Raw genomic sequence first — 12,505 nt, 5'->3', positions numbered from 1 at the left:
ACCGGGCGTACGCTGCACAGTTACAGTGAAAGTGCTCCTCTCCTCCTCTCTGTGATCGTTATCTCCCTCCTAGTTACAGATATAGTCCAAAACCTCTTCTCTGACGCAGCGCAAGAAGTCTCAATGAATTAGATTTCTATTTATATGCACGTGTATACCTTTCAGTACGGCCACACGTGTGCGTAGACGGGGGTCATGGGGGCTTCGCTTTGGCATGTGCTCCCTGACAAGCCTCTGTCTTACAGGAGCAGAGGTTAGATGAGTGGAGGACAAACCATTTTAACATGTGGTCTGGCAGCTGGCCTCCGTGTTTGTGTGTGTGAGTTTTGGGGTTTCCTCTGCGTGCTCCATCTGGGCCTCAGACTCATGCCATTCTTCAGAAAAAGTGTTAATCACCCAACCAGTTCTTGCATTCTCCCTCATATCCCAAATTTATACTTAGGATCCTTTCTCTCAGTCCATGCATCATGCTTTATCTTTGGATCTCCTAATTTAAGAAGCCCAAAAAAAGGGATTCAACATAATTAACACACTTGCAGCTATGTGACAGTGCATCCATTTAGCTAAAGCACTTTCTGCACAAAGATTGTCCAAAAACACGTTCTACCCTTTATGAGCAGCTCCACTCCTCCTGGGAGAAAGTGTGTGTGTTTGCTAATTCCTCCCCTTGTCTGTTAGGCTAAAGTGTGATTCTACAGGTGTGTGTGTGTGTGTGTGAGAGAGAGAGAGAGAAATTCTCTGGCATTGGTTTTATTTAATACAAGCCTATAAATCAACCCCTTTGGAACAAGAGATGTGAGATATTCTTTTTCTATTTGCCCCTATCTCTGGCAGAGGGATAGATCGTTCTTACCTCTTTTTGCTTCCTGTGTATGACAGGTTATCACTCCTGGGACAGATACAGAGGGGGGAGAGGGGGAAATAGGAATAGAGGCAGAGAGTGATTGAGTGAGAATGATGCTCCGTGGCTGATGTATCGGATGGCAGATGAGAGGATGAGGCGAGGGTGTGGGGTGGAGAGAAAAAAGTGATTTAGCACCAGGCTGTACTCTCCTCTCCTCTTATCCAAGCCTCTGCTTCTTTCATGTCTCAACCAAGGGTCGACCCGCCCGCTGCCCCAGATGGTGCTGTCTGTCTGGGCTGCCTTCTACAGGATGTGCCCCTCTCACCCCCACATCCACAGACCTATACTTGCGTAATTGATTTCAGGGGGGAAAGGCCGTCTTTCTCTTGTGTTTCACACACACACACACACACACACACACACACACACACACACACACACACACACACACACGCAGACAGCTTGCCAACAGCTAGTGCCCCTGGTGCACACACACACATACACGCGGCCGGCGCTGTGCGCTGTCAACGCTAATTCAATTTGAGACGCGGAAGTGTGACTAACAGCAGACCTGCAGAGTATTTTACCATATGCACCACACACACACACACACACACACGCAATCCTCACACACAAAGCTCTGCCACATCCACTGCTATAACAACGTTATTCCAGGGGCAGAAATCCTCGGTAGATCTCTCTTCTCTTCCTGTTTCCCTCGTTGTCAAGAATACAACCTTCTTGTCAACAACTATCGACAAACACCTTATTAACCGATTCATCCTCACTGCCTACGCCAGAATTACCTTACCAGCAAAGTGGGACGTGGCTAATACACAAGAGACGACAAAGAACAAGCGAGGAACAAATCAGGAGCAACCTGAGAGTCAGGGAGTCATTCATCAGCGCGTCCCTAATAACTTACTAAAATAATTTATTAAATGTACTTAGTGACCCGTGCAGTTCATAATTATAATCAATAAAAAGCATGTTTTAAGACTCAACTTGAAGGCAACGACTGACTTCACTGACCCAGTTTCCTCGGGCAGGTTGTTGCAGAGCCTCCAGGCCCTGACTGCAAATGCTCTGTCTCTTTTCATTTTCAGCCAGGCCCCTAAAAACTCTCCCCATGGCTCTCAGGATACATACTGGTTCATATGGTAGTAAGAGGTGAGACGTGTAGGCTGGAGGAAGACCATGAAGATCCTTGATACTAATCAATAAGCTCTTACAATCAGTTCTAAAACAAACAGGGAGGCAGCGTAAAAATGCCAATGATGTCATCCTGTTTCTTTGTTCTAGTTAAAAGTTAAAAATCTAGCAGATAAATTCTGTATAATCTGCAGTTTTCAGTAGGATGGGTGGGGGTAGAGTTATGGCTTGACCACTGACTAATCAACAGTTATTAGATAATTTATTAATCACTATCTAGTATAACATTATGGAGCCATTTTTTTCAGTGTCCTTTTTGTAAAGTGTTAGCAAAGCATGCTTTAGATAAGATAAGATAAGATAACCTTTATTAGTCCCACACGTGGGAAATTTGTTTTGTCACAGCAGGAAGTGGACAGTGCAAAAGTTATGAAGGACAATTAGAATAAAATAAAATAAGAATAAATACAGTACACAACTGTACAGAATAGAATAAAAATAGAATACTATATACAGTAGAATAAAATAGAATAAAATATACAATAGGATAAAAATAGAATACAAATGCTATATACAACAGAGTGAAAAATACAACGGTGCCAGAAAGATTATTGCACATCAGATGCCAAATACAATAAAGATTTCTCATATTTGATTGTATTTCAATGTGCCCAACCCTTTACAGGAAAATAAAGCATTTAGTTCAGTTTTAAGGCTTTAATATGGTAAGGCATTACAGAGAAAACGCAAACAATCAGATGATCCCTGCAACCAATCACTTGGTGACAGTGGGAAGGAAAAACTCTCTTTAACATGAAGAAACCTCTGACACAGCCGGACTCAGCTGGGGTGGGGTGGGATTAGGCTAGCATAATCTAAGCACTCGATACATTAAGAAGCTATAAAGTAACAATAGTAGCACAGCAGATAAATTAAATAGTGCACAAGTATCAGGACTCAACATAGAGCACATAAAGTGAATTTGATGTGAATGACTGGAGTTTAGCAGGTATGTGGTGCAAAATGAAATTGTTGGGGTGACCTAACTTGAGGTGCAGTGGTGTAGTGGTTAGTAGTGTCACCGCACAGCCCGGGGCCGTTTTGCATGGAGTTTGTATGCTAACCCTGTGTCTATGGGGGTTCTTTGCAGCTTCCTCTCACAGTCCAAAGACATGTACGGAGTCAGGATTCTAAATTGGCTGTAGGTGTAAATGTGAGTTTGAATGGTTTTCTGTCTCTCTCTGTGTTAGCCCTGTGACAGATCAGCGAGCTGTCCAGGTTCCACCAAGCTTCTCTTGCTCTGTGACAGCTCTGCTAGGCTCCTACAACCTTGAAATGGATAAGTGGAAGAAGATGAATGGACCAGACTCTCCACTAAGGAAAATTGCATCCATATTTCTAACATATTCTTCCCAAAAGTGTCGAGTTTATTACTTTAATGTGTTAAATTCTGCAGTTTGGCTAACAGAGCAAATTAGACAAAAGCAAAAAAAGTATGATGAAATATGGTTATTAGTTTGTAACACATGGTCTTACTGCGTCTTCCAATTTGTTTGATTTTGATCAATTATAACGTCAAACGCAGATTTGGAAGCGTAGCATATACAGTCAAGGATGCATGTCCGAGCTGACGAGCTGTTTCAGTGTAAGAGATATCAGGCTGGGTGATGGGGTGAGGTGAGGGTTAAGTTGGGGGGGTTGACAGCGGTGGTAGGATCAGGTGTGTGCCTGACAGAGGGGTGTGTGAGCAGGAGATCAGTTAAATCTTAATGAAGCGTGCTTTACAGAGCAGGGATGGACAGGGTCAGCTGCATTGGGTGTATGTGTGTGTGTGAGACGGTAAAACTGATTAAAAGCAGCGTTAACACGTCTGACAGGATACAGTGGTCAAGAGGTGAGTGGAAACCCAGGGAAACCGTGGTCTGGAACGATTAGACACACACACACACACACACACACACACACACACACACACACACACACACACACACACACACACACACACACACACAGAGCAGCAGCTGGGCAAAGCCCTGAGCAGCAGCGATTGGTCACACATGACCATCGATATCTGAGTAGAACCAATCAGCTCGGCTTCCTGTGTTTGACCTGACCCTTCACGCGGGGTAATTGAATATTTCAAATGGGAAGCTGAGAGGTGGAAGGAAGACAAGCAGAGGCGAGGAGGAAAAAGAGGCTGCGCTGCACCTTAAATATCGGTCTTCTTACCGTCCACACTAAAAAAAATGAGTGTAAGACACACGTGATGGGCAAATGTGGTCTTCACTGAAAAAGTAAGTGTTATATTTAAAACTGCAGATGTTACGTTTATTTACATTTCTCAGCATTTTAATCACAGTACACAGTATACTCTAAAAGTACAACATCAGGATTTTATAAAGGTTTAAATAATAAAAACTGATCAAACAATTTAGTTGTTTTATTGCATTCATGTTGCAAATCAGAGATTTCTTAAAAACAGCTTCATAAATTTCAGCATTAAGTTTCCTGTAAGAAACTAGATAATTTGTTGCTGATCATATGTAATTTAAACACAATTAAACGATAAATTATTGCTAATTATTTCATTAGGTATTGGTTCGTTTTTGTTTCTTTGCGTTTGTCACCACTGTATGTTTTTTGAACAATAACAAAACTGCATTATTAAAGAAAATTGTACTGAAACTTATCCTGGAACAATTAAATGATTATTAAAACATCTTTGTTTATATAAACCTGTGTGTTATCCAAGTACAACAAGTTTTCTTTATAATAAGTACCAGATTTTTTTTTTTAGCACTTTCTAGGGAACTATCAGGAAGTTATCAACTCATTAATTAGTTTTTCCTTCTATTTAATTCTCCAGAAAATAATTTTGGGCTTTTTGTTATTCATCTCTTCCTGCTGAATCCAGTTTATGACTCTTTAAACTTGCTGTTTCATATCCTGCACATGAATCATATGGAAGTCTAACCAATCCCCCCTGTTGCAATTAGAGTTTTTTGCTGAGCCAGCATTTGCGGCTTTGAGCAGCTTTTCACCCACCAACACAGACATGCAGACACACACACTGTGCACAAGCAGAAGGGTCAGCCACAGGGACACAACCCACAGCCCACCAGATCCCTTCCTGTCAGCAAGTGGCACTCCTGTAGGAACCTGGACAGGGAGGTGTTGACGGCACCGGAGGGGAGAGCTGCTAGGTATCAACACCTGACACACACACATACAAACACAGGTTTCTCCCTGTGGTGTTGCTCACACAGGAGTTGTCTCCTGCACATCTGGTGAAAACATCCCTTGCACATATGTTGAGATGCACACAGGCGGTGAAAGACTCTCCCAGCTTTAATCATGTTGAAAGAGAAGAGACGGCCATTGAGGGTTAAAATTAGATTTGAAACACACACACAAAAGTATCAAATAGATTTTGTGGTTCTTACCACAAAAGGAACACGGAATTTTAATTTTAGACCCCCAAAAAAACAGAGGAGAAAAAAAATGACTGACAGCTGTTGGATCACCGAGGTCAGTGGAAAATAAGAAGAACTGAGGACTTAAAGGAGCGGGTGCGTGCTCAAACGTACTGCAGACCTCGAACTCATCAAAGTGTCTGGAAGCAAGCGCAAACAAGAGACTCGTGTCAGTCTGCGAGCACTGATGATGATTGTGGATGTAGTTAAGTGTGTGCTGATGATGATTAGGAGGGACACAAAAGAGGTCAGAGGTGACCGAGTGTCACTCCGGAGAGCTCCCCTCGCTACAGGGTTGCGAACGTGTTCATGTGAAGATATATATGTGTGTGTGTGTGTTAGGACGGCACCTGTAATGGCTCCCAGCTGAGACGTGCCTCCCTCCCAAAGATACGCTGTGTGTGTGTGTGTGTGTGTGTGTAATGAGGTACTGGCATGCGAGTGGCAGAAGGTTGCTTCCTCTACAGGTGACACCTTTGACCTCTCATCTGTTCCCTGTTGAAGAAGAGAAAGAGGGAGGGGCACGCAGAAAAATGGAGAGACCGAGAGGAATGTGTGCTGCATACTTCATCCAAAACACAAAATTACAAGGACAACAACAACAACAACAAAAAAGTGACAAGGACGAGATTTTGCAATACTTTTAATGACTTTGTGTTTGTGAATAGCAGTGCGGTGTGAGCCTTTGGAGTGGTTACTGCTACATGAAGAAAATTCTATTAAATACTCAAGGAAACTATTTCACCTGGAGAATTTTGTATTACGACAGCAAAGCTGACGCTGGAAGCAAAAAACAAAAGTGTCAACACCGTCAGCAGTTGCAGTAAAAGTACGCCCTTACAATATCCATTCAGTTAGGAAATAAATTAGTACATAAATAAATATATTACTTTGCTTTGCATTATATACACATGCAACATAACCGGCTTAGACTGAGGTAATAGCTGTACGCACTTGCAGGACTGTAAGCCTCCTTTCTTATAAAAACATCCTTTTCTGCTTTCAGGCTTTTCTCAAAAGAAAAAAAAAACAGAACATAAAGGAGGGCATGAAGCCTGCAGGCACATTGCACTTTTTGTTTTTATTGGCCCTTTCGTGTTTTTGCTCCTTCTTCTTGTCCCTCCTTGTTGTTTTCCTCGCCGTGTCACTATGACACCTGGTCTCGCAGCCTGGACAGCCTCTGGGAGAGCTCATCCTGATGACGGCATGAAAGACGAGAGAGAAATCAGCAGAAGGAGACAGCTAGGTAAAAGGAAACATTTATTACGGGAGCTTCGGTTTTAAATCACTCATAGTCCAGTTCGATATATTGATCTTGTGTGTTCTTAGGGCTGAAGAAAAGAACAGAGTTATAAAAACTGTAAATCTTTTATGTTCCGGCTCCTTTAAATATTTATACCTGTAGGTAGATTTAGTTTGCAGCCAGCATCATGTACACATTTTCAAAACAACAGACAGCAGGTCATCCTAGTGAGGGCTGCAGGTACTAAGATATTGTTAGCTATCTTCCCAGTCATGCATGCCTGGAAACCAGTCAGTGACCGCCTGGCGATCCGAAGTCCTTGCAACTTCCAGAAACCCGCTAAATGATTGAAATTCAAATTTTCATCCGCTATCTTTTGCTATCTGGGAATACACATTTTTCCCTAGCACTGTTCCCAGGGGGGCGCTAACCAATCTCTAGGTTTCAAGCAATTTTCATCCAAATGTAATACAGTGAAACAGAGTGTGAGCCATTAAGTAAAATCCAACCAGCTCACTGCTGTAACTGTGTGAGGTGTACAGGGATACAGGGTTAAGCCTGACAGACAACAATGTTCTTTAAAGATGAGTAACAAAGAAATCACACTAACAAAAAGAACAAAACCTCAATAAAAGACAAGTTTCCTTAAACAGGAAAGACAATGATGATCCTTTTTCTGGCTTCACACGTTCCACAAATCCCACTGACTGACCCTTAATGGCATGTGAAGAACATGCATTGCTCAAACAAATTAAAGGAACACTTTGAAAACACATCAGATCTCACTGGGAAAATAAATCACATAGATATCTACACTGATTGGACGAGGTAATGTGTTAGGAGTGAAGGGATGTCACATCGCTTGATGGAAATGAAAATGATCAACCTGCAGAATCAATGTTCGATGTCACAGGCAGCATAACATTCTCCACAGCTTCTCGTGACCCTTTCACGTCTGTCACATGTGCTCATCTGTGAAAAGCACAGAGCACCAGTGGTGGACCTGCCAATCCTGGCGTTCTATGGAAAATGCAAATCGGGCTCCACATGCTGGGCAGTGAGCACAGAGCTCACTAGAGGACATCGGGCCCTCAGCCCACACTCATGAAGTCTGATTCTGATGGTTTAGTCAGACTAAAGCGTAATTTAAGGTCCCGTAAACGTGTCCGCCAGCGTACACACTACCATTCGGACAACGAGCGTATCACGGTTTTCACCCAACACAGACTTGCTCCTCTGCAGTTTTCCAAAATTCCAACTGCATGTCGCTGAAAGCGGAAATCATATGCGTTCGCTAAATGCTGACTGGTTGACAAGTGGGCTGGAATAGAGAAAGGAGCAACAGTGGAGTTTACTGGGAACTGGAGAACCGCAAAACAAAACTTCAGTGACTTAAAAAATACAGCATGAGAAGCACAGACAGCGGGTCAGTGGACACTTTTCATTGATCTTTACACTCAGTTTCACACTTACACTCTTCTCCACAGCACAAGTAAGAGTAGCCCACACACTGGTCTGCAGGTAGATGGGCTATCCCCGGCTGCGCTACCCTCACTGAACCATAAATTCTGCTTAACAATAACAGAGTGACCTGCATACTTATGGGTTTGAAGTAGGTACATTCACTTGCTCCCTCGTTTCCCGTGGGATCGACACAGTGGATGGATCAGCACGCTTGATTTGGCACAGATTTTTTTTTTTTTTTGTACACCAGAGGGTCTGATGACTCGCTTCAATAAAACCCTGTCAGATATCACACATACATCACCACAGCTCTAAAGGACAGATGTTTAACAGCTAGTATATAGGGCTGGGCCATATCATACCATTCACGGTAATACCGGTATAATGTTGGGCAACGATAAGAAAATGAAATATCGCGATAGAATATGGGTAAAACGCGCATGCGCAGTGTCTTTGTTTTCATACGCACATGGCGGAAAAAGCATGGCGGCGACGGAGAATGAGAAGGGTGAAAGTGGATCATTGAATGAAACGGATGAACCAGAATTGGTTTGTAAAAATGCTGCAACTTCACTGGTGTGGAACTGGTTTAGCTTTCATCCGTCAGATACACAACAAAGCACTATTTTTGGTAGAGCATGCTAGCGGGCCGTCGTTATTACCGTGTTTTTTGGAAAATACGGCACACTTAAAATCAATCCTTTGATTTTTCTGAAAATCGACAGTGCCCCTTATAATCCCGTGTGCTTTATGTATGAATTCTGGTTGTGTTTACTGACCTCTAAACGATTTTATGTGGTACACGGCGCTCGAAAATCTGTCAAACACACAATACGGTAATATTATGTTGAAGCACAGTACGTATCACTCTGCGAGGCTCCTGCCTACGAAGCCGCACCGCTTGATGGATTGTCGGAGCATTACAGCTATCATAGGCAGGCGCCTCGCGGAGTGATACGTACTGTGCTTCAACATAATATTACCGTATTGTGTGTGTTTAATCTCTTTTTAAGTTTTGTGGATATTCTACATGGTTATGCTGAGGATATGTCGGCCAATTTCCACTGGAAATGCCTTTTGGTTAAACTGTCAGCAAGGAATTTGCATTTGCACTGTTACATTTTTATATAACTTTAATGCGGATAAAAAACAGCTGCTTGTTTAAGTGAAAATACATTGATGGGTTTTTTTTTGCACTAATAAAGTTGTGGAGTTGTAAAGTATTTTGTCTAGTGTCAATTATATCGTCAGTTATATCGTTATGGCAAATTTTCAAATGTATATCGTGATAAATATTTTTGGTCATATCGCCCTGCTCTACTGGGATATATACGACATGAATCAGTCAACCACTGGCTCATTCTCCTGGTGTGGGAGCTAATAATTGATATTTTTTAAGCACAACTGCATAAAAAATTATAACAATGAATATCTTACCTGCTCTGCTGATGCCACAGATGAAGCCAGTGAAGAGGTCTGGCCTGCAGGAAGCTCCAGATTAAGATCCAAACTGAAAAATAAAAATCTAATTAATTAATCTTAATGAGCCTTTTGTGTTTCAAGGCAGCCTTGTAAACAGTGAAAGAGGTGCATCCTAGATCTTAATGAAAGTCATTTGAATAAAGCTTTTAGTACAGTTCATTTTATATACTGCAGTTGCCAATTTGTTTCCTAATGCTTTTAGACAGCGTAGAGATCTTACCCGGCTTCATCAGCCATCTCGTGCAACAGCATATCCACTTCATTCTAGGGACCCAACAAGCAAATAGTAATTTTAAAAAAAGGCCTTTAGAAATGAAACAACTGAAGAAGAATGCAGTGATCCTGCATGCATAAGCAGCAACAAGGGCTCAGGAGTGTTTCCTTCTTGGGAGATAACAGGAAGTGTTACCTGAGGCGTCGTTAGAGTGGTGGTGCTGCTCATGGTATCCTCCATCTGAGCTGTCTGCACGTCAAGAGTCTCAAACTGCTTTTCAAACTTGTCCATCAGTGCAGAGATCTGTGCAGAAACACAGTGAGCCCAAAAAATGAATTAACGAATAGAAATTTCCTGAATAGTTTTTGAGCCATATGCTGCAAACAGCCTCTAACCTTCTCCAGGTTCATGCTTTTCAGTGTAGCATCCATAGACTTCACCACTCCAGACATGGATTTTGACACCTGGGAAAACAAAACATGAAATAAACTACTGAAGTTTGGGTGCTGTTTTCCAATGTGTCCACTAGGTGTCACTTTAACCCTTTTAACTAGACACTCTATCATGACTCTCTCTCACACAAGAAGCACCTCTAATAGTTCTAGGATGACGCTGATTAAAGATTAATCTAGTCAAAAACAAACCTACCGTTAGGTAAACAAGCTGTGGTAAATGGGTTTATAATGAATGCGATGGCATTAGCTTTAATGAGAGGCAGCGGTATTATAGCAACACACAAGGGTGCTCAGAGGTGTTGCTCAGCTGTAACATCTCACGCACTCCTTCCATTTCTGCAGACATTATTACGCTTTACTCTGTGAAAAGGTGCCTTTCCTGTAGTGATTCTGAATTAAAGCAATTTAAAAGAGGCCGTCACTCTCACAAGAGCGAGGAGCTAATAGCACAAGGTCTAAAGCGCCTCTAATGACATTATGTTATTGGTGTCTTTTTGTTTGCATGTCTGCGAGCCCTTTTGCCTGACTCTGAAGTGGCTGCGCTCTTCACCTCTTCATCTTCTGAAATAAGATGTCATTTTCAGAATATGCACAGTGAAAAAAATATATGCATAACATTTGATGTGGTGGACGAGCACACTCCTTGTAAATGAAGGACAAGAGGCTTTGATGTCATAGTACATGCAAGGCTACGATGAAATCTGGTTTACATATATAACCTTTTAAAAATGAAAATAAACACTATATTTACACATCTGAATGTGTGACAAATATCTGGAATAGTTGCAGTACACAACTATAATACTTATATCATTCTTTAGAATCACTGCAATCCAAGAGAAGCAAAACTGATTTTGATTTTGAATGGACCGTAAAAAGCAAAGTACAACCAACTCAAGCCAGGGAACCATCTCTGTCTTAATGTATGCCATTAAAAGAGTTTTTCGGTGGTCATCGTTTACATTACAGTGGAAAGGCAAGAGAAGTGACCTGCAAACCCATGACCCACAGTCCTGACCTGGTTCATAGTGACAGCTGTCTGGACCCTAGAGGCTACAGCGTCCACCCGGGCACTCATCCTCAAGAAGTTGATGGACTGGTGCTTCTGCCGGATGGCGTTCTCTGCATGGATCCTGGCTGCCTCCATATTACCCTTCTGGATAGCCTGAGAAACACAGCATACACACACAGTGTAACACGCGGTGCAGTTATGCTGTGGGCCAGCTTTTCCAGACTCTAATAAGTATACTAAACGAACCTGCTTCACTTTAGTTTTTTCTGACTTTTCCTCTTTATCACATTTCCTGGAGTTACGCTGTAGCTCCTTGGCAGCAAACTTGAGGTTGAACAAGTGTTCTTGAGCAGCTGGTCAAGGGGTTGTTTCATGTTAGCAGAGCACTGGTAATAAATCCAAATTACAATTTAATGCTATGAGGACGAGTATGAATACATTTAGCTTATTTAATCCAAGTCAGTGGTTCTCATGATGCTAGCGAAAATTTAGCCAAATATAAAAAGAAAAATGTGAAAACAAGGTCAGGTTTTTGCTCATAACTACACAACAGAGCAGAACTTCCATGTATTAAAGAGTTAGCTTAATTACCAAGCCCAGCTTATGACTAGCTACGGTTTTGCAAGGCAAATGTACGTATGAGTACAAATGAAAGGATACTTTCCATATTCGACATGATGAAAGTCTTTTTCTGAGACAACTACTGAGTTTCGTAATGTACAAAGTAGCATCCAGGCACTCGCTTTTTTCAACCGGAGATGCTTGTTTTGATTTTTGAGGGCTGTACCATACGGCAGTGTAGCGAGGCAAGATGCATCGGTTGCAGATACTTCCGCTTTTGTTTTAATTCGGTTAAAAAAGAGTGGTAAATTTTTTATTTGTCTTTCCGTCCCCCAAAATGCTCTTATAATCGTGAAATATTAATCCGTTGGTAAGGCAGTTAAAAAAGAAATTCCGTCGCTCGCAAAAAATGCTACTAAGTGTGAGATTAGAATTCTCTTATCACGCATGCGCTAAAGAGCGTCTATTAGACACGACGACTATTCCCGAATGTTCCTTCTTGTTTTTGATGGTATTTATGACCTTTTTTCTCAACATTTGCATCTATATTTTATTAATAGCCCACTATTCGACCCATATTTACACGTACAAAATAAGTTTTGTCA

At 41.8% G+C, this 12,505-nt stretch overlaps 1 protein-coding gene across 1 annotated transcript; it reads right to left on the bottom strand.

Annotated features, from left to right (window-relative positions):
- Positions 1-6,095: 6,095 nt before the first annotated feature.
- On the bottom strand, positions 6,096-12,315 carry LOC134637386 (charged multivesicular body protein 1B1-like). Its single transcript, XM_063487805.1, has 8 exons — positions 12,000-12,315; positions 11,586-11,683; positions 11,346-11,492; positions 10,268-10,336; positions 10,068-10,175; positions 9,879-9,922; positions 9,614-9,686; positions 6,096-6,664 (listed from the first exon to the last, which is right to left on the bottom strand). Exons 1-8 carry the CDS (start codon positions 12,013-12,015, stop codon positions 6,617-6,619), a joined length of 603 nt encoding a protein of 200 aa, XP_063343875.1. The 5' UTR covers positions 12,016-12,315; the 3' UTR covers positions 6,096-6,616.
- Between the last annotated feature and the right edge of the window lie 190 nt (positions 12,316-12,505).

This window comes from Pelmatolapia mariae, linkage group LG2 (genome assembly GCF_036321145.2).
Source record: "Pelmatolapia mariae isolate MD_Pm_ZW linkage group LG2, Pm_UMD_F_2, whole genome shotgun sequence".
NCBI lineage: Eukaryota > Metazoa > Chordata > Actinopteri > Cichliformes > Cichlidae > Pelmatolapia > Pelmatolapia mariae.
Note: the sequence above shows the minus strand (reverse complement) of the source record. Positions and strands in the feature narration are given on the sequence as shown.